General features: G+C 42.9%; 1 protein-coding gene across 1 annotated transcript in view; it reads right to left on the minus strand.

Annotated features, from left to right (window-relative positions):
* The window catches only part of vps13c (vacuolar protein sorting 13 homolog C), a 355084-nt gene that overhangs the window by 296650 nt on the left and 33590 nt on the right, over positions 1-24844 (minus strand). The window contains exon 5 of the mRNA XM_068015185.1: positions 24570-24671. Within this exon, the coding sequence (XP_067871286.1) occupies positions 24570-24671 (102 nt within the window). The remainder of the gene's footprint in view (positions 1-24569; positions 24672-24844) is intronic.

The following is a 24844-nucleotide window of genomic DNA, read 5'->3' on the forward strand; positions in this document are numbered from 1 at the left end:
TTTTGCCACACGCATCACTAGCAGAGAAGGATAAACAGTATAATGGATTTAAAAACTCAAACACAGACTTAACAGTTCCACATAATCTGCAAGCAATCTTGTATTTAAATTCTCGGTTTTCCTTTAACAGCATTAGGTTTATGAAATATAAAGAAAGTTTGTTGAATTAACTCTTGTATATGAAGTAACTGCTACTTAAAGACTTATCTCACAGCATTTCTAACCATTATTTTCCCTATTACACCTCCACAATGCTGTCACCCCACCCTGCTGAAGCTGTTAATTCTATGCCTCCAGTGCCACACTACCACTGACAGGCCTGTAATTCAAAGTTGTGCCTAAAGAACAGCAATTCAAGTTCCCATTTCCGAAGCTGGGCAACCATACTGAGGCAGGACTTCAACAATCAGCTTTTTCCACATAAAAGGCTGGTTAACAAAATTGAGGCTCATGGAATAGGAAGGTCAGTGTTAGCTTAGATTTTTAAAAATTGGCTTAAGGAAAGAAAACAGCAAGTCGCAGTAAAAGGTTATTTTTCAGAATGGAGAATGGCAGATAGGGGAGTTCTCCAAGGGTCAGTGCGAGGACCACTGCTTTTTTTGATTATAAACAAATGACTCGGATATTGGAATACAGAATAACATTTCAAAATTTGCCAATGATGCAGGAGTGGCAAACAGTAAGGATGATACAAAATCGACTACAACAGGACACAGATAGGTTAGCAGAATGGGCAGACAAGGGGCAAATGAAATTTAATACATTGAAATGTGAGGTGATGCATTTTGACAGAAGAAATAGGGAAAGGCCATATAGACTAATGGTACAGTTCTAAAGAGTGTGCAGGTACCGAGAGACCTGGGGGCTGATGTGCATTGATCTTTGAAGGTGGCAGGACATATTGAGAGACCAGTCAACAAAGCATATGGGTTCTTGGTCTTCATAAATAGATGTATTGAGTAAAAACCAGGGAAGTTATGGCGAACCTGTATACAGCTCAGGTTAGGCCCCAACTAAAGTACAGCATCCAGTTCTGGTCACCACACTTAAGGATGGATGCGAGGGTCCTTGAGAGGGTGCAGAGGAGATTTACCAGAATGGTTCCAGGGATGAGGGACTTTAGCTACAGTTAGATTGGAGAAGCTGGGGTTGTTCTTCTTGGAGCCAAAGAGCTTGAAGAAAGATTTGACTAAAAACATAAGAGAAGAACTAAAAATAGCGGGTGTAGGTCATTCAATAAAATCATGGCTGATCTGATTTGGCCTCAACTCCACTTTCCTGCCTGCCCCCATAATCCTGGACTCCCTTGTAGATCAAAAATCTGTCTAACTCAGCCTTGAATGTAATAAATGATCCAGACGCCACTGCTCTCTGGGAAAGAGAATTTCAAAAGATTAAAGACCCTCAAAGAAGAAATTCCTTTTCATCCCCGTCTTAAAAGGAAAACCCCTTAAGTTGAAATTGTGCCCTAGTTCTAGATTCCCAGAGAGAAAAACATCCCCTCAGCACCTACCCTGTCAAGTCTCCTCAGAATCTGATGTGTTTCAATAAGATCACCTTTCATTCTTCTAAACTTAAATGAGTATAGACCAACCTGCTCAGCCTTTCCTCCTAAGATAACCCTTTTATTACAAGAATCAGCCTGGTGAACCTTCTCTGAACTGCTGGCAATGCAAGTATATCCCTCCATAAAGTAAGGAGACCAAAATGTACACAGTACTCGAACTGCAGCCTCACCAATGCCCCATACAGTTGCAGCAAGACTTCCCTACTTTGATTTTGACATGTTTGGATAAAGTAAACAAAGAAAATCTGTTGCCTTTATCAGATGGTACAAGGCCTAGGGAGCACAGATTTAAGGATGTGGGCAAGAGATGCAGAGGGGATGTGAGGAAGAATTTTTTTTAAAAACACGAGTGGCAAAGGCAGAGACAATCAAATATTTCAAAGGGAAACTGGACAGACACTTGAGGGAAATAAACTTGCAGGGCTACGAGGCTACAGCGGGCAAATGGGCTGACTGGATTGCTCGGAGAGTTGGACTCCTTCTGTACCGTAAATGACTATGATAGCAACTGCCTTAAGTTTGCATAGCTCTTAAAATTATACAAAGTAGTTTTGGACTCTTAAGTTTCAATTCCTACTTATGTTTACACTGTACAACTAAGAAGCATATAGTTTGTTTGGTTTCATTGCTGTGCAAATATAACTCAGTAAATAATGGAGCAAAGACAAAAAGCACAAAATCAACTTGCCTTCTAGCCACTAAAGAACTGAGCAAGAAATACATCAGATAGGCTTCAGAAAAACTGAAATCTGCAAATGTGTGTTTTATGTTAATCTGATCAACTGGGAATCAGATTAAAAATTCTACATGTTAAAATGGTTTGCTGTGTTTCTAATACAGCAACTTATCAATATTCATGTAGGTTTAATTTGAGAATCTCATTGCATAAAATTGACATAATCCATTACCTTTACTGCTTTTCCCCCCAGTAAAAATTTAAACTACAGCCCATTTTAAAATTTAACTTTGGAAACGAAAAAAACTATTTTCTACTAAGTAAATGAAAAAATGAAATCTTTGCTCTTACTCTATTGGACAATTATACACACCACATTCAAATTGTTAAACACATCTTGTGTCAAACATTAAATATTTTATTTAAATTCCATTTTCAACCTCTCTAAGATCAATTTTAATGTACTTTCTTAGGACAAGTCATCAAGATTTCAAAACCTGATACTAGATTTCTAAATGTAACAATTGTATACTTGGCCAGCCTCCTTTCTTCAACCCTGCATCAACTTTAACCTGTTCCTGCCCCAGTGAACTGATTTCTTCTCACCTCAACTCTATCTTTCTCCCTTTGTCCAGTCTCTTCCCACCTCCAACATGACTCTTCCGATGCCCGCCATCACTTCAACAGTATCCAGCTGCGTGGCCCGAACGGTCCCCTATTCACCATGGACATCCAATCCCTCTACACCTCCATCCCTTGCCAGGGCAGTTGGAGAGCTCTCCACTTCTTCCTTGAACAGAAGCCCAACCAGTTTCCAACCTCCACCTGGCTGAACTTATTCTCATTGAACAACATCTCCTTTAACTCCACTCACTTCCTCCAAATAAAAAGGTGTTACTATGGGTACCCACATGGGTCCTAGCCATACCTGTCTTTTTGTGGGATACATGGAACATTCTTTGTTCCAGTCCTACTCAGGCCCCCTGCCTTTAACCTCTTTTTCAGTACACTGACGACTGTATTGGTGCAATTTCCTGAACTTGAACTGGAAAATTACATGGACTTTGCTTCCAATTTCCATCCTTCTCTCACCTTCACATGATCCATCTTCAACTCTTGCCTTCCCTTCCTCAACTGCTCTGTCTCTATTTCGGGGCTAGACCATCAACCGATAATCACTATAAACCCACTGACTACACTTGCTGCAAGGACTCTATTCCATTCTTTCAGTTTCTGACTCCGGCGCATCTGTTTGGATGATGCAGCTTCCAAGCTAGCGCTTTCGATAGGACGTCCTTTTTCCTCAACTGAGGATTTCCCTCACCACCACCCAAACTATGGTTAACAGGCTCCTCGACTATGCCTGTTCTATTTCATGTGCTCCTGCTCTCATTCCTTCCCCTCCCTCCCAAAACCATGATACGATTCTCCTTGTCCTCAACTTCCACCCCACCAGCCTCCATATTCACAAGATCATCCTCCATTTTCAACACCTCCAGCATGATGCCACCACTAAATAAATCTTCCTCTCCCCTCCCCTTGCAGCATTCCAAAAGGGATCAACCCCTCCACAACATCCTGGCCCACTCCCCAGTCATCCCCAACCCCAAACCCTTCTCAAAGAAATCTTTCCATATCCTTTACCACCTCTTTTTTCACCATCCAAGGCCACAAATTCTCTTTCCAAGTGAGCAATTTACTTGTACTTTCAATTTGACATACTGTATTCGCTGCTCATGGTGTCGTCTCCTCTACTGGGGACATCAAATGCAGACTGGGAGACCACTTTGCCGAACACCTCCATTCAGACTGCAAGCATGACTCTGGGCTTCCAGTCGCTTATTTTAATTCTGCCCCTTGCTCTCACTCTGACCTTTATGTCCTCAGCCTGCTATAGCGTTCCAATGAAGCTCAACAGATGCTTGAGGAACAGCACCTCATCTTTCGACTGGGCACTTTACAGCCTTCTGGACTCAACATTGAGTTACACAATTTTACATCATAACCTCTGCCCCAGTTTTGGTTCATTTCTCTTTGCTGGTTGGGTTTTTTTCTCTCGTTTCCTTCACTTTGCATTCAGATGGCAGCTATCCTGCAATTCACAGCTCCTCTAAATACATGTTTTGTATCTTTATTTGTCCCATTGCCACTCTCTTCATCCTTGCAATATGAAAACTTTAGTCACTTAATCTCTCCTGCCCTTCACCCTATCACTTGCTCAAAACCTATTACATTTCTAACTGCAACTTCTGATGGGAGGTCACAGACCTGAAACTTGAACGGTTTCTCTCTACACAGATGCTGCCTGACCTGAGTATTTCCAGCATTTTCTGTTTTTAATTGCACATCCATATTTATAGTTTGGGTGGGAGAATGTTCTATCAATCACAGGTGCTTCTCCTATACCATGGCTCTGTTCTACTTCTGCCACCAACTATGTTAACCTGCACCACTCCCTACTCAAGTGACTGAACAAATTTTGCACTTTTGGGCCACCTTCATCTCATCCTGTCCCAAAATTGCAGTTCTGGAAATTATGCAACATGGTACATAATGAAAAGGTTAAGTATGCTTGTTCTTCAAAAGGATCCACAGAGGCATTTGCAGATCTTGCAAATGCCAGTACTGCCCTGACTGGAGGGAGGATTGATGTGAAGATCAACCTGAAGCAGTAAAAGTCTCAATCAACCAACATGTACCAGAAAAATAAAAGATACCTTAATCCGATTAATGGCACCCGACTTAAAAATCAGAAGTCTCAAAAGAAATATACCTTCACTAAAATGCTCAGCAGCTGCTTCTGCAAAAGAGGTAGAAATCATCTACTAGCAGGGCATTCAGATCCTAACAGAACATTGTCAAATGCACTAAGATGCAGTAGAAAATTATAAATGAAAGCCAGCATTGGATGTTTTTTTTCTGGACAAAGTCACGATTATACTTGAAGAGCTCCTAGTTAGTCATGCAATCTTAGTAAACGGGCTTTTTAAAAAAAATGAAAACAATATGCAGTCTTGTAATGGCTAAAATGTCAAGAAACTACTTTGCACAGTCTATCCTGAATACAGAGTCGCAATCATTGTTAAATTATGAACCATTTTCTGAAGAACACCAACTTTCTACCGCAATTATGCGGAATGATGAGTAGATTCATGCATTTAACAACAATCTTGTTGAATTTAAATTCATTCTTTCAATGAGGAATGAATACCACCTGGTACAAACAACTACAGTAATCTTAGGTTTCCAGGGTGTGAGCAACAAAATAAAGATTGGATGATAAAGAATAAATGGGGGGACAAATCCGGGAACTTAAAAAGCATGCCTTAGTCAATATAAGCATTTATTTTGTACTTGATTGGCTGTGAAGCACTTTGGGACACCCTCAAGACATGAAGTGTGTTACAAAAAATCAAGTTATTTCTCTCTCTCTCTCTTTCTTTGTGGTAGGAGGGTTCTTTGCTTAAAGGTAGCACACTGTCAAACAACAGCTTGCATATATAGTGTCTTCAGCAGGAAATATCCCAAAGTGCCCATGGAGCCCAAATGACTAGCAAGCATAAGAGGAAGTAGCCTAATGATTGGTGAAGTAGATTTTGAGGAGGCTTTTGGAGGCAAGGAGAAGATAGTAAGACAAAGGGGTTTGTGGGGTCAATCAGCAAAAATCTTCTACGACAGTTAATGGAACAAAGGAAGGGCAAGAAGAGAAGGCAAGACTCAGAACTTCGAGCACATTTTTTGAATGTAGGCCAGGGGAGATTGCAGTAAGTACATTATGGGATTTGTGCACGAGGGCAAGGATTAAGTTCAATGTGTTGGGGGACTGGGAGCCAATGGAAGTTCACAAAGAGGGGTGATGAGGAAAAAAAAGACACCTACTGCACAACTGGATGAAACTGGCAGAGTTTTGGACAAGTTGAAGTCTGTATGAGGTGGAACATGGGAAGCTAGCAAAGATAGCTTTGGAGAAGCTGAAACATGAAAGGCAATCGCATTATATTGGGTAGGTGAAATACAGACTAGAATATTGTTTGATGGAAGAGATGTACATGTAACTGAGAAGCAAAGATACAATTGAGAAAGGAAAACTGAACCCCCTCAATTCCTGTTAACACTATAAGGTCAGTTAGTTTGTCATTAGCTAAGCAGAGCTCACAGTAACTCCCGCATTTTTTCCCCAATTACAAGTGGGCAATAGACACTACATTCGGCAGTACTCAAACGGCCAAACTCAGGTCTCTGAAAAATTTCATTTCATGAAAGTTCTTAATTCACAAATTTCAGGAGGTCTATGGCCAAGAAGTACTGGGGGCATGGAGAGCCACAGCCAAGAAAAGTAATTCCACGTTGAAAGGTTATTGACCTGAAATGTTAACTCTTACCCTTTCCACAGATGCTGTCTCATCGGAGTATTTCCAGCATTTTCTAGATTTTTTTCATTAAACATACTTCCCCTTCTTTTCACCTGCTGCCTTTAAAGTCGATGTGTATAAAGCAACATATTCCTTCAACTGATATAAACAGTTCATATTGATAACCTCCAATCTCAGTAAATAAAAGATGATTTTGTTCGAAAATGCTGAGCTTAGCTGTGTTGGCAACGATACACGAAACTCCCCTTAGATCATGCCTGTGTCGTCAATCTACATCCTTCACAATGCAGTGTTCAGGCACCTCCTTATCTTCTCCATGTCCTTTATCAGGCAAACAAAAATCCCTTTTCCTTCAACTGGAGTGTCAATTTAATCCATACCCTGAAATTTACAAGTGACCCACCCCATCAGATTTCAGCATAACATACCCATCTATAATTCCTTGGATTTGCTTATTTCAAGCAGCGCCCATAGCAGTACATGCTAGGGTGGCAGCTAAACATCATCATGCACCAGATCCCAGACCAGCCATGAGCAACACAAGAGATCTAGCTTTTAAAAAAAAAGGTGCTTCATTTCCCCACCACTTCAGTCCTTCAACAGAATATATTAAACGACAGCAATTTAAAAAATTTGAGTTGGCAACTTAAGACATTTCATAGATTAAAACCTTTCACTATTCTCTTATTTATAAAAACAATTCAAAATGGAACTATGTTATTATGAGCTCGCATAACAAAGGATATCTATGCATTTGCTAACATTTTTTTTTTAAGTCTTCCCTTCTCAATGCCAATAACTGTTCGAGCATACTATCTTTACAGAATTCATGTAATTACATAAGGGACACCATGAATGGCAAGTATTATCCTCAGCTCACAATTCATACCAAGTAAAGGAGAGTTCTACTTAAAATTCAACGGACATTAACCAACGTCGCTAACATATAACATTTATGGAGCACCTGAAAACATCAACATTCTCTTATTTCCTTTATAACACTTAGGGTTATGGGGCAATTCATGAGAACATAGCTTAACAATAGAACATTTTAGTATAAACTGAATGCTAATCCACACAAAATAAAATCGAGCCCAGGAAGGTGCAAGAAATTGCTTAAAGCACTCCAAATAACTTTACAAGTCAGTCAAATTCAGAGTTCTATTTGCATCCCACGTATGACTGAAACATCACTTATATAAGAGAAACAATACATTTTTGTTAAAGACGGCACCTTTCAAACGTGAACTAGCCAGATCATTTGCCTCAGATTATTAAAATAATGAGGACTTTCCATACTTCGGTCTTTGCTCTTAGACGGGCAAGGTTGAACAACCTGCCATCTGATCTTGTGTGGAGGAAAATTCCTTCTTCTGAAGACTTGAACACATGTGAGAGCAGCAGGGAGAAGAAAATCCCAAACAGTGTAGGTGCGAGAACACAGCCCTGTTTCACGCCACTCAGGGTAGCAAAGGGGTCTGATGAGGCGCCACTATGCTGAATTGTGCCTTTCATATTGTTATGGAATGAGGTGATGATACTTGGTAGCTTTGGTGGACATCCGATCTTTGCTAGTAGTCTGAAGAGACCACGTCTGCTGATGAGGTCAAAGACTTTGGTTAGATCAATGAAAGCAACGTAGAGGGGCATCTGTTGTTCGCGGCATTTCTCCTGCTGCTGACGAAGGGAGAACAGCATGTCAATGGTCGATCTCTCTGTACGAAAACCACACTGTGCCTCAGGGTAGACACGCTCGGCCAGCTTCTGGAGCCTGTTTAAAGCGACTCGAGCAAAGACTTTCCGCACTATGCTGAGCAGGGAGATTCCACGGTAGTTATTGCAGTCACCGCGGTCACCCTTGTTCTTATAGAGGGTGATGGTATTGGCATCGCGCATATCCTGTGGTGCTACTCCCTCATCACAGCACAGGCAAAGCACTTTGTAGAGTGCTGAGAGCTTAGATAGCAGGCTTGGCACTCTTGATGATTTCAGGGGTAATGCCGTCCTTCCCAGGGGCTTTTCCGCTGGCTAGAGAATCAATGGCATCACTGAGTTCCGATTTTGTTGGCTGTACGCCCAGCTCATCCATGACTGGCAGAGGCTGGGCTGCATCGAGGGTGGTCTCAGTGACAACATTCTCCCTAGAGTACAGTTCTAGGTCGTGCTCCCCCCAGCGGTCCATTTGCTTGCGTTGGTCAGTGATTGTGTCCCCTGATTTAGATTTGAGGGGGCCAATCTTCTTGATGGTTGGCCCAAAAGCTCTCTTAATGCCATCATACATTCCTCCGATATTTCCGGTGTCTGAGGCCAGCTGAATATGACTGCATAGGTGTTGCCAGTAGCCATTTGCGCAGCGCCTGGCTGTTTTAAATGCTACGGATGTTAACTCGCTAGGGACTTTCTTGTAGTTCAGCAGTGCAATGCGCTTAGTGGCTAAGACAGGTTCCAGCTCTTCAATGTGAGATTGAAACCAGTCTGCATTCCGCTTCATGCGTTTGCCAAAGGTGGTCATAGCTGAGTCATAGATGGCATCACTGATGTGGGCCCACTTGGTCTCTGCATCCCCGTGGGAGTGTTTTGAAGGGCTTTTTCAAGAGAATTTAGAAATTTTTGTAACAGCCGTGGATAAGAAATTCTGCTCGTGTCCATGTGCAGCTGGCCCTTCTGCTTGGAGTGATGCAGCTTCTTTGGTTTGGGTCTAACCTTGCTGCACACCAGGGAGTGGTCGGTGTCGCAGTCCGCACTGTGGAAGCTGCATATCGTTTGAACTTTGTTTAAAGAGGCTCGCCTTGTGACAATGAGGTCCAGCTGGTGCCAACGACGTGATCTTGAGTGCCATGAAACCTGGTGACAGGGTTTATTGTGAAAGAACGAGTTGGTGATGCAGGGGTTATGATAAGTACACAACTCAAGCAGTCTGTCCATTCTCATTCATTCTTCCAATGCCATAGCACCCAAGGCAGGAGGGCCATGAGTCATGGTCGGCCCCAACCCTGGCATAAGAGTCTCCCAGAAGGAACAGATGTTCAGTATTGGGGATGCTACTAATAATATTATGGAGTTCCTCGTAGAACTGGTCTTTAGCTTCAGGTGGGGAGCAGAGTGTTGGAGCATAGATGCTGAGTAGGTGTCCTGGACCAGAGGCGGTGAGCAGTCGGATGGACAGTATGCACTCAGCCATTTGAAGGTGGCTCTATCATGCTGAGCAAAGAGTTCCTGATGGCGAAGCCCACTCCATGCTGTCTTGGTTCTTCAGGATCTCTACCCTGCCAGAAGGTGTAATCTTGCTCCCTTAGAGATCCGCTTTCAGGGAGGCGTGTCTCCTGAAGTGCCGCAATGTCCACATTGAGTCTACTGAGCTCGTTGATGATGATGGCGGTCTTCCGAGAATCGTTCATTTGTGCAAGGTCTCCAGACAGGCCAGGCCACATAGTTCTGACGTTCCAGCTTGCAAAATGAAGGGCTGGTACCTTCTTTCCTTTTTTTAATCGTGCTGTTTGGTGCGGTGTTACAGTCCGTTTTCCGGGCAATGACCCTGAGCTCCAAGCACCCATTGAAGCAGGTGGACTGTGGCGGGACAGAACCTTATTGACCGGGGGCTGCCCGGTTTGAGGCGGGTGGTAGCTGTCCAGTGAGATGCCATGACCTCTCCCACCGACAAAGGCAACCCGTGGCACCCAATCGAAACGCCAATTGAGCTGGACTTATAACCTGTAACTGCTGCCTTCCATGTTGTTTCGGTCGCTGTGAGGACTATGGAGTGACCTCTCCATGGCGCATGCCTGGGCAAATGTATGGGGGTTGTGAGTTGCCCAAGCATCAAAACCCCCCTCTCGGCCTTTCTGGTGGGGTCCAAAAGGAGTGCAGAGCACGACGTTTGGCACCGGTATGGCTGCAGGAACTGCCGGCAACATGCCAAAGGTGAAACATGACCGCCTACGGGGTTCCGCTCCGGATTTTCTGTTAGGGTTTACTCCCTTAGCCTTGGACTCTCCCGAGACACCCACACGGCAGTGGGGTTGCTAGGGCCCCTGCTCAGGCATAGGTGGATGCCGGTGGGTGGAGGGGTGGAGGGAAGGAGGTGCGAGGGGAAGCTGGGAAAGGGGTGCAGGTAATAAAACATTTCATCAGTTCCCACCATCCCAGAAGACCTCACTGTGCCTGGTGTGTCGGTTGCTGCTGTGGATTCCTCATAAGGATTACTAATGGAGATGACAAAGGGGAATGGTTCACAACCCAGCACAAAACCACTGGCGCACATCAATTGTCATCAGCCTGGCAGAATATTACCAGTGGAGTCCCACAGGGGTCTGCTTTGCAACCTGTTTCATATCTTCATAAAAACTTTGCAACTAGGAATCACAGCTCATCCGCGTCCTCCGGGAGGTGAGCGACAGCCTTGGGCGCCAGTATCAGCAGAAATTCGCCGACATTGCGCTGCAGATGCGCTACGAGCCGCACATCTCCCGCGGGCGCTTTGAAGTTGTGGACGAGGAGCCGTTCCGCGATGGAGTCAACTGGGGCCGGGTCGTGGCTTTGTACGTGTTCGGGGGCACCTTTTTCTCAATGCTTCCCTTCTGTACTAGGTCTTATTACCCTATGTTTCCGCTGCTCCTTCCTCTCTGCACTGGACTTACCGCACACCGTGGCCGCGGATGCTCTGGACGATGAAGACAACAGGATAGAAGATCAGAGTATCACCAGCTGTACTTTGCAATTTTGTCTGGTAGAGAAGTGTAGCCTAGGCGTCCAGAAAACTGGACGTCGATTTCAGCAAAATTCAGTGCTCAATGAAGAAAGCAAAGAGCAGGTATGGCTGGGAGAGGGCAGTGGGCCCAGGTAACATTAAACTAGCTGTTAACTTGTAGTTAGGGCTAAAATGTACGGAAAGTACGGAAAGTCCTCATCAGGGAACTTCCCTTTGCTGATGATGCTGCATTAACATCTCACACTGAAGAGTGTCTGCAGAGACTCATCGACAGGTTTGCGTCTGCCTGTAACGAATTTGGCCTAACCATCAGCCTCAAGAAAACGAACATCATGGGACAGGACGTCAGAAATGCCCCATCCATCAATATTGGCGACCACGCTCTGGAAGTGGTTCAAGAGTTCACCTACCTAGGCTCAACTATCACCAGTAACCTGTCTCTCGATGCAGAAATCAACAAGCGCATGGGAAAGGCTTCCACTGCTATGTCCAGACTGGCCAAGAGAGTGTGGGAAAATAGCGCACCGACATGGAACACAAAAGCCCACGTGTATCAAGCCTGTGTCCTCAGTACCTTGCTCTACGGCAGCGAGGCCTGGACAACGTACGTCAGCCAAGAGCGACGTCTCAATTCACTCCATCTTCGCTGCCTCCGGAGAATCCTTAGCATCAGGTGGCAGGACCGTATCTCCAACACAGAAGTCCTCGAGGCGGCCAACATCCCCAGCTTGTACACCCAACTGAGCCAGCAGCGTTTGAGATGGCTTGGCCATGTGAGCCGCATGGAAGATGGCAGGATCCCCAAGGACACATTGTACAGCGAGCTCGCCACTGGTATCAGACCCACTGGCCGTCCATGTCTCCGCTTTAAAGACGTCTGCAAACGCGACATGAAGTCCTGTGACATTGATCACAAGTCGTGGGAGTCAGTTGCCAGCGATCGCCAGAGCTGGCGGCAGCCATAAAGGCGGGGCTAAAGTGTGGCGAGTCGAAGAGACTTAGCAGTTGGCAGGAAAAAAGACAGAAGCGCAAGGGGAGAGCCAACTGCGAAACAGCCCTGACAACCAATTTTATCCGCAGCACCTGTGGAAGAGTCTGTCACTCTAGTATTGGCCTTTTTAGCCAATCCAGGCGCTGCTCCACAAACCACTGACCACCTCCAGGCGCTTACCCATTGTCTCCCGAGACAAGGAGGCCAAAGAATTAAAATAATGTACATTGACACAAAACAGAGAGTCAGATCATTTTCCTACTATTTCTCACCTTCTCTCTTTTCAAATGCAATCAAATTTACATCATATTAGTCTCTGCCTCAGTCATCACTTTCGCTAATAAGCCTTTTTTGGGGGAAACTAGCTTCTCCTTCATTCTTTTAGTAATAATCTTGAATCTACACGCTTCATGTTATCAATTCACTGACCAATGGCAACAATCTTCCAATATTTGCTTACTTAAAACCTCTAGAAAGCCTCCATCACATCCCATTCCTTAAAGTTATCTACGAAGGAATAGGTCCCAACTTTGACAGCTATTATTTATGCTATTAGTGCCCACACTATTCCTGTGAATCTTTAATAGCTCTAATACCCCCCCTTTAATGAGCTTTACTTGATAGTCAATCTACACATGGAGAGGGCATGATTGAAGTACTAAATGAGTACTTTGCATTGTCTTTATAAAAAGGAAAAAGATGCTGCCAAAGTCAACATGAAAGAGGAGGTAGTTCAGACACAAGATAGCTCCACCTTATCATTTTTGAGCCTATTAGAAAGGCTGACTATGCCATAGTCAGCCATCACCAGGACTGGAAGAGATGCATCCGAGGATACGGAGAGAAGCAAGGATGGAAATTGCAGAAATAATGGCCATAATATTCCAATCCTCTTTAGATATAGGGATGGTTCCAGAGGACTGGAGAACTGAAAACATTACAGCTTTAGGCAACATCCTTGAGGGGTGATAGATATAGGACAGATGTTAGAGGTAGTTTCTTTACTCAGAGTAGTAGGGGCGTGGAACGCCCTGCCTGCAACAGTAGTAGACTCGCCAACTTTAAGGGCATTTAAGTGGTCATTGGATAGACATATGGATGAAAATGGAATAGTGTAGGTCAGATGGTTTCACAGGTCGGCGCAACATCGAGGGCCGAAGGGCCTGTACTGTGCTGTAATGTTCTAATTCTAATCCTCTGCAACCATGTTCAACGCCAGAAAACTTGAAGAAAAAGGTTGGAGCCTATATTTACACAGTTTAACATTTATTGTGCAGACTAAAAGGATTACAAACATGTAGCTCTTCACACAAATCCCTCTTCCAGTCCCACTGAGTGTCTGCTTTTAAGTGCTCAACTAAAAACCCAATTAACTCCCTTCACCTGCATATAATCGCACAATTAATACATATAATCACACAGTGGCGCAGTAGTTAGCACCGCAGCCTCACAGCTCCAGCAACCCGGGTTCAATTCTGGGTACTGCCTGTGTGGAGTTTGCAAGTTCTCCCTGTGTCTGCGTGGGTTTTCTCCGGGTGCTCCGGTTTCCTCCCACAAGCCAAAAGACTTGCAGGTTGGTAGGTAAATTGGCCATTATAAATTGCCCCTAGTATAGGTAGGTGGTAGGGAAATATATAGGGACAGGTGGTGATGTGGTAGGAATATGGGATTAGTGTAGGATTAGTATAAATGGGTGGTTGATGGTCGGCACAGACTCGGTGGGCCGAAGGGCCTGTTTCAGTGCTGTATCTCTAAACTAAACTAAACTTGGTTCAAAAAAGGGTGTAAGGATAAAATCAGGAACTACAGGCTAGTCAGTTTAACCTCAGTGGTGGGAAAGCTTTTAGAAACGATAATCAGGGGGAAAAAATTGTCACTTTGTCAAGTCTGGATTAATTAAGGAAACCCAGCACAGATTTGTTAAAAGCAAATAGTTTTTACGCTAACTTGATTGAGTTTTTTTGATAAGCCAACAGAGGTTAATGCAGTTGATGTGATGTTTTTTTAGTTTTTTTAGTTTTTTTTTAGTTTTAGAGATACAGCACTGAAACAGGCCCTTCGGCCCACCGAGTCTGTGCCGACCATCAACCACCCATTTATACTAATCCTACACTAATCCCATATTCCTACCAAACATCCCCACCTGTCCCTATATTTCCCTGTCACCTACCTATACTAGTGACAATTTATAATGGCCAATTTACCTATCAACCTGCAAGTCTTTGGCATGTGGGAGGAAACCGGAGCACCCGGAGGAAACCCACGCAGACACAGGGAGAACTTGCAAACTCCGCACAGGCAGTACCCAGAATCGAACCCGGGTCCCTGGAGCTGTAAGGCTGCAGTGCTAACCACTGCGCCACTGTGCCACTGTGTCTGTGGACTTCCAATAGATATTGGATAAAATGCCACATTACAAACTTGGCAGCAAAGTTGAAGCCCATGAGAAAAAAGCGTATGAGCATGCGTACAAAATTGGCTGAGTGACAGGAAAGAGAGAGTAGTGGTGAACGGTTGTTTTTCTGTCTGAAAGAAGATATTTAGCGGGGTTCCCCATGGACTGGTACTAGGACCACTGCTTTTCTTGATATATATTAAAGACCTAGACTTGAGTGCACACAGCATAATTTCAAAATTTACGGATGACACAAAACAAATATTGTGAACTGTGAGGAGGATAGTCATAGACTTCAAGAGGGCACAGATAGGCTAATGGGATGGGCGGACATGTGGCAGATGAAATTTATTACAGACAAATGCAAAATTATACATTTTTGTAGGAAGAAAGGGGAGAGACAATATCAAATAAAGGGTGCAGGAACAGAGAGACCGGAGGGTAGGCGTGCACAAATCGTTGAAGGTGGCAAGCAGCTTGAGAAAGCTGTTAATGAAGCATATGGGACTTTGGGCTTCATAAATAGAGGCAGAGTACAAAAGCAAGGAAGTTAGATGAACCTTAATATAACAAAGGTTCTGCCTCAACTGAAGTATAGTGTCCAATTCTGGACACCACGCTTTAGGAAGGGTGTGAAGGCTTTAGAGGGGGTGCAGAAAAGATTACGAGAATGGTTCCAGAGATGAGGGACTTCAGTTACATAGACAGATTGGAGAAGCTGGGGTTGTTCTCCTCCGAGAAAAGAAGGTTGAGAGGAGATTTGATAGGTGTTCAAAATCATGAGGGATCTAGACAGTAGAGAAACTGTTTTCACTGTGGGAAGGGTTGAGAACCAGGAGGTCGCTGAATTAAGAACCAACGACGACATGAGGAATTTATTTTTTTTAAAACAGAGTGGTTGGGATCTGGAATGCACTGCCCAAGCAGAGGTAGATTCAATCGTGGCTTTCAAAAGGGAATTAGATAAATACTTGAGGGGAAAGAATTTGCAGGGCTAGGGTAAAAAGGGTAGGGGAGCGGAAGTATCTAAATTAGAGAGCTGAAACAGACACAACAGGCCTCCGTCTGTGCTGTAACCAGTATTTGATTCTACCACCAGTGGAAAATGTTTCTCTTTTATCTCCCCTATCAACTCCTTTCAAAATCCTAAAACCTCAGTCAAGTCACTTAACCTTCTATATTCCAAGGAATGCAGGCCTACTGTAGGTAATCTCTCCTCATAATTTAAGCCTTGGATCCCTGTCAACATTCTGGTGAATCTACACTGCACTCCTTCCAAGGACAACAAATCATTTCTAAGGAACCTGTACACAATACTCCAGATATGAGCTAACCGGGACTTTGTATAGTTACAGCAAAATTTCCTTCCCTCTATATTTTAGCCCGCTAGATAGACACGGCTAATATAGCCTTTTAATTATCTTTTGTACCCAGACACTACATTTTAGTGATAAGTACGTGGATTTCCTAAACCTCTTTGGACCTCCGCTGTTCTTACCTTTTCACCATTTCAAAAATACTCCATCTATCCTTTTTTGATCCTAAATGGATGACGTTGCATTTACCTCTATGAAATCTGCCACAGTTTTGCCCACTCGATCTAATTTTATGCTTCCATCTACACGGATTACTATGTTGCCAATCTTTGCACCATCATCAAACTTAGATTGAACAGAGAATCATATTTCCAATTCATTAATTCATTTTCATGAGCAGTCTCTGTTTGGCACCATGCCAAACCCCTTCTGAAAACCTGTAATTGGAACATTTACAACATTTCCTTTATCAGTATACTGTGATGTCTTAAAAAATATTCAACCAGCCAAGCTCACACTTTACAAATCCATGCTGAATATTCTGGACCTGCCCATGCCATTTCTCTTTTCCTTGAGAAGTCTTTTGTTAAAGTAAACCTATGTGTGTATAAACCCAAGTCCATCATTTTAGGTTGTTTTCTGGACCTTCCTGTATTTATTCTCAACACTTGCCCCTGAAGCACTGAAATGTTCCACTACCTCAACTAGTTTTAATGCTTCCCCCTCTCCAAACAATCCTCATTCTACTTTCTCACTAAGACGACCCTGGCATTGGCTTGGTTTAATTAGATGAACCTAATTAAGATGGTTATTTGGAAAAGTTCATCCAGAGTTTCTTTTTAATATAACACCATGTGTCACCACAAAAAGCAACTTTTTTTCCCCAAAACTTCTCGAATATATTCAAATAAAACTGATGTAATATAACTTTGTACTGAAGTACATACCAGGTTTGACGTCCTTATAAACATAGCTTTCCAAGGAAAACAAGAATTCTCCTGAAGAGGCAGCTTCATCCCAGAACGCAGCAATAATAGTAAAATATTATACATGAAGACAACATTCACAGTTCAGTACAGTGTACAAACATTTTAACCAGGTATTCAGATGTGAATACACCGTTGCACTTAAAAAAAAATAAAATCCAGATGTAGGGTTAATCCTTTAAAAAAAACACAATGATTGGAAAAGTACATAGATCACCCCCAATGGATTTGCTGCAAAATGCAGTAGCATTGAGTCATAGACCAGAGATCTTTTGCCTATATGGAGTTAACTAAATTTCACCCAACGAGGGATGCTATAATTGGCCTGAACACAGAATTTGACTTGGTCCTTCTGGCTCCCATAGTCAGCCATTCAGCTGGTTAATAGCAGAGGGTCAGTGATACGCATAAACTCTTACTAATATGAGTCACTGTTTAAAGGAGAAATGAGGCAAAAAGGGGAAGGGGTAAAGATTGAAAGAGAGAAATCAGAATTGGCACCATACAAGAATTAAATACCTTGACTAATCTGTGGACCTAATATACAGGGAGCTACAGTGATAAGGAAAAGTGAGGAAACAAAATACCAGAAAAAAGACTGTACTTTATAAATTACTTAGACCAACTCCCTGAAACTGATTTAAAAGATGTAATTAACAATGTTAATCTACTGAATTAAATCATACAAAGTCAAACAATTCAATGTTATTAGATATTAATTCTTTATGCATTTATAAAAAAACCTATCCAAATCACAAACCGAAGGATCTCATCTTCCAACATTTTCCGTCATGTGCAGATCAAGGACATTTATACAGGTCAACAGGATTTAGTAACTGATTAAGAGTAAAACAGTATTGTCTAGTTTATGAATGCAAAGTCATTTAATTAAAATTATCTGATAATAAAAAAATTGAATTAAATTCCTACTTACTTATTTACATTGCTTAATTATCCAGTAATCTGAATTCAAATATTTTTAGCATAAAAACCCACTTTGAATCATCAGAACTAGACTAGCACACTACAGAAACTATTAACACTCGCCTGCAGAACCAGAACAATCAAGCTAGATTTGCCTAAACATCCTGGAGGAATGAAGATACATTTAACACCCATGTTGAAGAGATTACCAAGCAATGGTTCATTATCAAAAAACAATAGATTAGCTAGTTCATGAAAATCAGGATATCCAGAATCATCTATTTTACTTCCATCCAAAGCCGAAAGCATTTCGACATAAAGATTGGTGTTGAGGGAAACAGGGCTATGAAATAATGAAATGAGAATTCCTACTCTCAAATAAAACAGGTGCACTGAACCTCGTGTTTATAAAATTAAGTTTAGAATATTTAAACTGAAGTACACTCTCAAACTTTTCAATCCCGAGGAAAGAACCTAAAGGTGGGCTTAAAGGAATGGAGGCTGCAATAACTGTGCTTCACCAAGACGGTAAACTGTTCTAAAGATCACTGACTTGAAAGATTAACTCTGATTCTCTCTCCACAGATGCTGCCAGACCTACAGAGTATTTCCTGTTTTTAAGACAATAAATTACTTTTACTTGTTAGGTTCAGCCCAAGACAAAAATAAACACTGTCAAACAATACATCCTTCCAGCAGAAGTAAAGCTGCTAAGCACTCACTTACTGTAGTCATACCAAGCGACTCTGAAAACAGAATGTGATCCAGTGCCCCATTTTTTTAAAAAAACTCCATCTTGCAGTTATTTTTGAACTCCAACATGTTGATGGTAAAACCTCATTACAAAGAACCCTTTGTCTATCCTTATGCAACATAAGATACAGCAGGTCAACAATTATACCATGCAGCACATTAACCTGTCTATTCATTATAATTCTGACTAAGCACTCAGTAAAGCAGATATCAACACTGATAGCCCAACGCAGTACCAAGTGCTTTAGAGTTGGCATGACAAGATAATAATCCCTGGGGCAGAAGAGGAAGGAAGAAATTTTATGAAGTTGAATTTCCATTACACTTCTTTCTTCAGAGTCATAGAGCCGTACAGCACAGAAACAGGCCCTTCGGCCCACCGCATCCATGCCGACCATAATGCCTATCTATACTAATCCCACCTGCCTGTGTTAATTCCATATCCCTCTATGCCTTGCTCGTTTAAGTACCTGTCCAGATGCCTCTTAAATGTCACTACTGTTACTGCCTCCGCCACCTCCTCAGGCAGCTCATTCCAGATACCCACTATTCTTTGTGTGAAAAAATTACCCCTTTGATCCTCCTCCCTCTCACCTTAAATCTATGCCCTCTAGTTTTAGTCACCCCTACCATGGGAAACAGACTCTGGCTATCTACCCTATCTATGCCTCTCAATTTTATATACCTCTATCGTGTCCCCTCTCAGCCTCCTTCGCTCCAGGGAAAACAGACCCAGCCTATCCAATCTCTCTTTATAACTCAAGCCCTCCAAACCAGGCAACATCCTTGTGAACCTTTTCTGCACCCTCTCTAGCTTAAATCACATCTTTCCTGTAGTGCGGCGACCAGAACTGCACACAGTACTCCAAATGCGGCCAAACCAACGTTATGTACAACTGTAACATGACGTCCCAACTCTTGTACTCAATGCCTCGGCCGATGAAGGCAAGCATGCCATACGCCTTCTTCACCACCCTGTCTACCGGTGTTGCCACTTTCAGGAGCCACCCCAAGGTCACTCTGCTCAACAACACTCCCCAGGGCCCTGCCAGTCACTGCCACTCCCTTGCCCACTTTCCCAGTTGATCTGTATCCTGTTGTAACCTTAGACAAACTTCTTCACTGTCCACTATACCACCAAATTTGGTGTCATCTGCAAACTTACTAATCATGCCCCTTACATTCACATCCAAGTCATGAATATATATGACAAACAACAGAGGGCCCAGCACCAATCCCTGCTGCACACCACTGGTCACCGGCCTCCAATCTGAAAAACAACCCTCCACTACCACCCTCTGCCTCTTATCAACAAGCCAATTTTGTATCCAATTTGCTAGCTTACCCTGGATCCCATGTGTTTGAACCTTCTGAACCAGCCTACCATGCGGGACCTTGTCAAAGGCCTTGCTAAAGTCCATGTAGACAACATCCATCGCCCTACCCATGTCAATCCTCTTGGTCACCTCTTCGAGAAACTCAATCAAATTCGTGAGACATGATTTCCCACGCACAAAGCCATGCTGACTATCCCTAATCAGACCATGCCTTTCCAGATGCATATAAATCCTGTATCTCAGAATCCCTTCCAATAACTTTCCCACCACTGATGTAAGGCTCACCGGCCTGTAGTTCCCTGGCTTATCCCTGCTGCCCTTCTTAAATAAAGGCACAACATTAGCTATCCTCCAGTCTTCCGGTACCTCACCGGTGGCTAACGATGATACAAAAATCTCTGCCAGGGCCCCAGCAATCTCCTCCCTTGCTTCCCAGAACATCCTAGGATACACCTGCTCAGGCCCTGGGGATTTATCCACCTTAATGTGCTTCAAAACCTCCAACACCTCCTCCTTTGTAATGTTGATATGCTCCAGGATATCGGTGTTCCCTGTACAATAATTTCTATTTGTCAGTATTAAGTCTCATTTGCCACTTACTTGCCCAGTTGTCTTGAAACGAAAACCATCTGCAAAACATTAACTGCATCCCTCTTCCCCATTGTCTATAAATTTATCAAATTTACAAGTCATGTTTTAACAAGGGTTTAGTCCCTCAATGCTGAAATCCATTCAGCACCTCCACTAGACTGCCATATTGATTCTTGAAGCAGAAAAGTACTGTTTCCCAGTGGTTAATCCAATCCCACATTCTTACGCAGAGTCCCAGAGGTTTCAATTTCATAATCTTTCATGAGGGAATTCTATCAAAAGCCTCCTGCAAGTTCAAATAAGCTACTTGCAGTGGCTTCCACACACTCTTTTACTTATGGTGCCCTCAAAGAAATGGAGATTTGTTCAGCAGGCCATACCCCTACTAAAACCATGTTCACTGTTAATTATTAAGCCACATACAGATACTCATCCAATTCAGGTATGGTTTCCATTTTTGATGCAAGACCAATTGAACTGTACTTGTCTAGGCCTTTTGTTTTCCAAGTCTAAGCGTGAACACAGTTTTCATACTCCCGATCTTACAGAACTTCGCCATTGCCCAATGCATCTTTGGAAAAATGGGTGGTTGATGATCGGCACAGACTCGGTGGGCCGAAGGGCCTGTTTCAGTGCTGTATCTCTCCAACATCCTGGAAATTTCCTCCCTGGTCTGTTAGGAACAGAGCAGAATGGCATCTGCCCAGGGAATTTGATCATGTAGACAGTCTGGAGGGTCACCAACTTCGAAATATTCCACAATCTTTGCTGTACCTCCTGTTGGACTATTTTTTTGGTCTAATTTATTTTGTATATATATAAAAAATACTACAATCCAGTATGACTACGACATACAATGGTTCCCAGTTCTACCCTTGATCTCTACATTTCATACATTTCTTTTGGGCCTCCTTATCTCGAGAGACAATGGATACGCGCCTGGAGGTGGTCAGTGGTTTGTGAAGCAGCGCCTGGAGTGGCTATAAAGGCCAATTCTGGAGTGACAGGCTCTTCCACAGGTGCTGCAGAGAAATTTGTTTGTTGGGGCTGTTGCACAGTTGGCTCTCCCCTTGCGCCTCTGTCTTTTTCATACATACGAACACTAAATCACATCAAAATGGCACAAACAGCAGCATGGAGCCAAGAAGATTCACTTAGCCCATCTCAGTCTGGCCTGGTCATTCTGTTACTATGGTTATATGGCCCAGTTAAGCTCTTCCAATTGCTTTATTACTATAAACACTGGTGACCAGACCAACATCTCCCAAACGCTCAAGACATGGACCAATGACCTTCACACATTCCTTCAATGCCTGCTTCACAAAGCATCCCTATTCAGTAACGAACAGTTTTAGCAAACCCTATATCTTTTCTTCACCCAGGTTTGGCCAAAGTATATGGAGCGGGAAGGCAAGAACCCACCAGCATTTTCCTTACTAGAGGATGATTATGTGCAACTGGACCACAATATATTGAAAGAAAATGACCATTTCACCCAACAAGATGATCCCAATGCCACCTCCCTAATGCTGGCCATCATGATCTATCACCTCTCCCGACACAAAGACACCTATATTTCCAAAACGAGAAGCACCTTCTTTGCTAAAATTGACAAGATATTAAGGAACTTGCAGGAACACAAATCTTTGATATGTCCAATTGCTGAAAAAACAATTTTCAAATTGTTTATGAAATCAGGACAAACTACACAAATGATCTTTTCAAACTTCTCAATCAGCTAATAAACCACTTAAATCTATATAAATGTTGAAGGGTTCAAAGAACAGTACAGCACAGGAACAGGCCATTCGGCCCTCCAAGCCTGCGTCGATCTTGATGCCTGCCTAAACTAACACCTTCTGCACTTCCGGGGTCCGTATCCCTCTATTCCCATCCTATTCGTGTATTTGTCAAGATGCCTCTTAAACGTCGCTATCGTACCTGCTTCCACCACCTCCCCTGGCAGCAAGTTCCAGGTACTCACCACCCTCTGTGTAAAGAACTTGCCTCGCACATCCCCTCTAAACTTTGCCCCTCGCACCTTAAACCTATGCCCCCTAGTAACTGACTCTTCCACCCTGGGAAAAAGCTTCTGACTATCCACTCTGTCCATGCCGCTCATAACTTTGTAAACCTCAATCATGTCGCCCGTCCACCTCCATCGTTCGTGAAAACAATCCGAGTTTATCCAACCTCTCCTCATAGCTAATGCCCTCCAGACCAGGCAACATCCTGGTAAACCTCCTCTGTACCCTCTCCAAAGCCTCCACGTCCTTCTGGTAGTGTGGCGACCAGAATTGCAAGCAATATTCTAAGTGTGGCCTAACTAAGGTTCTGTACAGCTGCAGCATGACTTGCCAATTTTTATACTCTATGCCCCGACCGATGAAGGCAAGCATGCCGTATACCTTCTTGACTACCTTATCCACCTGTGTTGCCACTTTCAGTGACCTGTGGACCTGTACGCCCAGATCTCTCTGCCTGTCAGTACTCCTAAGGGTTCTGCCATTTACTGTATACCTCCCACCTGCATTAGACCTTCCAAAATGCATTACCTCACATTTGTCCAGATTAAACTCCACCTACCATTTCTCTGCCCAAGTCTCCAACCGATCTATGTCCTGCTGTATCCTCTGACCATCCTCATCACTGTCCGCAACTCCACCAACCTTTGTGTCGTCCGCAAACTTACTGATCAGATCAGCTACATTTTCCTCCAAATCATTTATATATACTACAAACAGCAAAAGTCCCAGCACTGATCCCTGCGGAACACCACGAGTCACATCCCTCCATTCAACCAGCTGGTTCATTCAACCAGCAGGGAGCATGTCACTATAGTACAACATGCCTGAATACCAGCCAAGAAAAATAAACTACTCACAAGAAACTGCATGCATGCAGTGGCAGTCACTGCATTACTGTTCAAGATGCTTTTGTGCTAGACAGATCAAGATGTAGAAGCTCGTTTGGTGTCAAAAATTTGCATATTAGATTTTGCTAAATTACATTTTCCTTCATTAAAAAGCTACATAGTTTATTTTACAGGAAATAATTAAAACCATCCTTGCGCCAGCAAGAAAGATGTGGACATTCCAACTTTCTGCACAGTAAATGAATTGAAACTAGCATAGAAAGCACAATCAGGCACTAACTCTCACACAAACAAGCCAACAGTCTGCATCACACATCACAGCAGTACACTAGTAAGATCTTAAATATGAGATCTCTGTTATTTTTTATGAAGTAAAACTCCTTCACAACTTCAGTCCCACTGCCTATTTTTATTTCCAAGCCATACAGCAATTCCACAAGTTCAGTAATAGGAATGCAAAAAATAAAAGTTAACGCAAACAATCACACGAGGAAATATCGTCATCTCAAAAAGCAACTGCATCCAGTTTTCAAGAAAATAAATCTTCACACAGCTGCAACAGCCAAGCATGTCAAAGAAAATTGTGTGCTTTCTTCTTGAGGAAAATGGGAAGGTTTTAAAGCTTTTTGCAGCTGGTTAGGTATGACTTCTTTGGGAAGAGATGCAAAAAACAAAAACCCTGTAACTGTGACTCGCAGATACCATCATCTCATCTTAAAACTTAACTGGCTCAAATGTGTGTGTGTGTGTGTGCGCGCATGTGGAGAAAGTAAGGTTAGATTGATTGATTCAAACACCTTTCAGCCCTGCTCTCCAATCGAACTTACAGGTTCATATTGATTATTCTATTTTTTCTGAAATGATGCCACGGGCTGAAAACCTGACAGCTGGCATGTTTGTAGATGTAGTTGCTCGTTTTGATTTGCATGGTTGAAGGCACTCTCAGGATGTGGACCATGGATGCAATGTTCGTCAGATTGAAGACTGCGAGCCACAATACAACAGTCAAGAGCACGTTACATACAATTAGAACAACATTGCAAAAACAAGCAGAGCTTTTTCCAAATTTTTCCATACCTTTTTTTGCTGCTTTTTGCAAGGCATCTTCAATTCGCAGTAGTTCTTTTTGTTTGTTTTCCTGCAGCTGTTTCTCTTCCTTTTCTGCATCATACTCGATACCTTTAGGAACAAACAACAACAATTGTGAATTTCTTCAAGATACACACCTCATTTTCATTTAACCACCATCATTTAGGGTTAACGAGTAAGGGACAACTAATACCAAAGTCTACTTAAATGCAGGGAATATTTAGTTAGTGCTGCTAAACACAAAAGACTGCACTGTTCTATGA

This window comes from Heterodontus francisci, chromosome 35, assembly GCF_036365525.1.
Source record: "Heterodontus francisci isolate sHetFra1 chromosome 35, sHetFra1.hap1, whole genome shotgun sequence".
NCBI lineage: Eukaryota > Metazoa > Chordata > Chondrichthyes > Heterodontiformes > Heterodontidae > Heterodontus > Heterodontus francisci.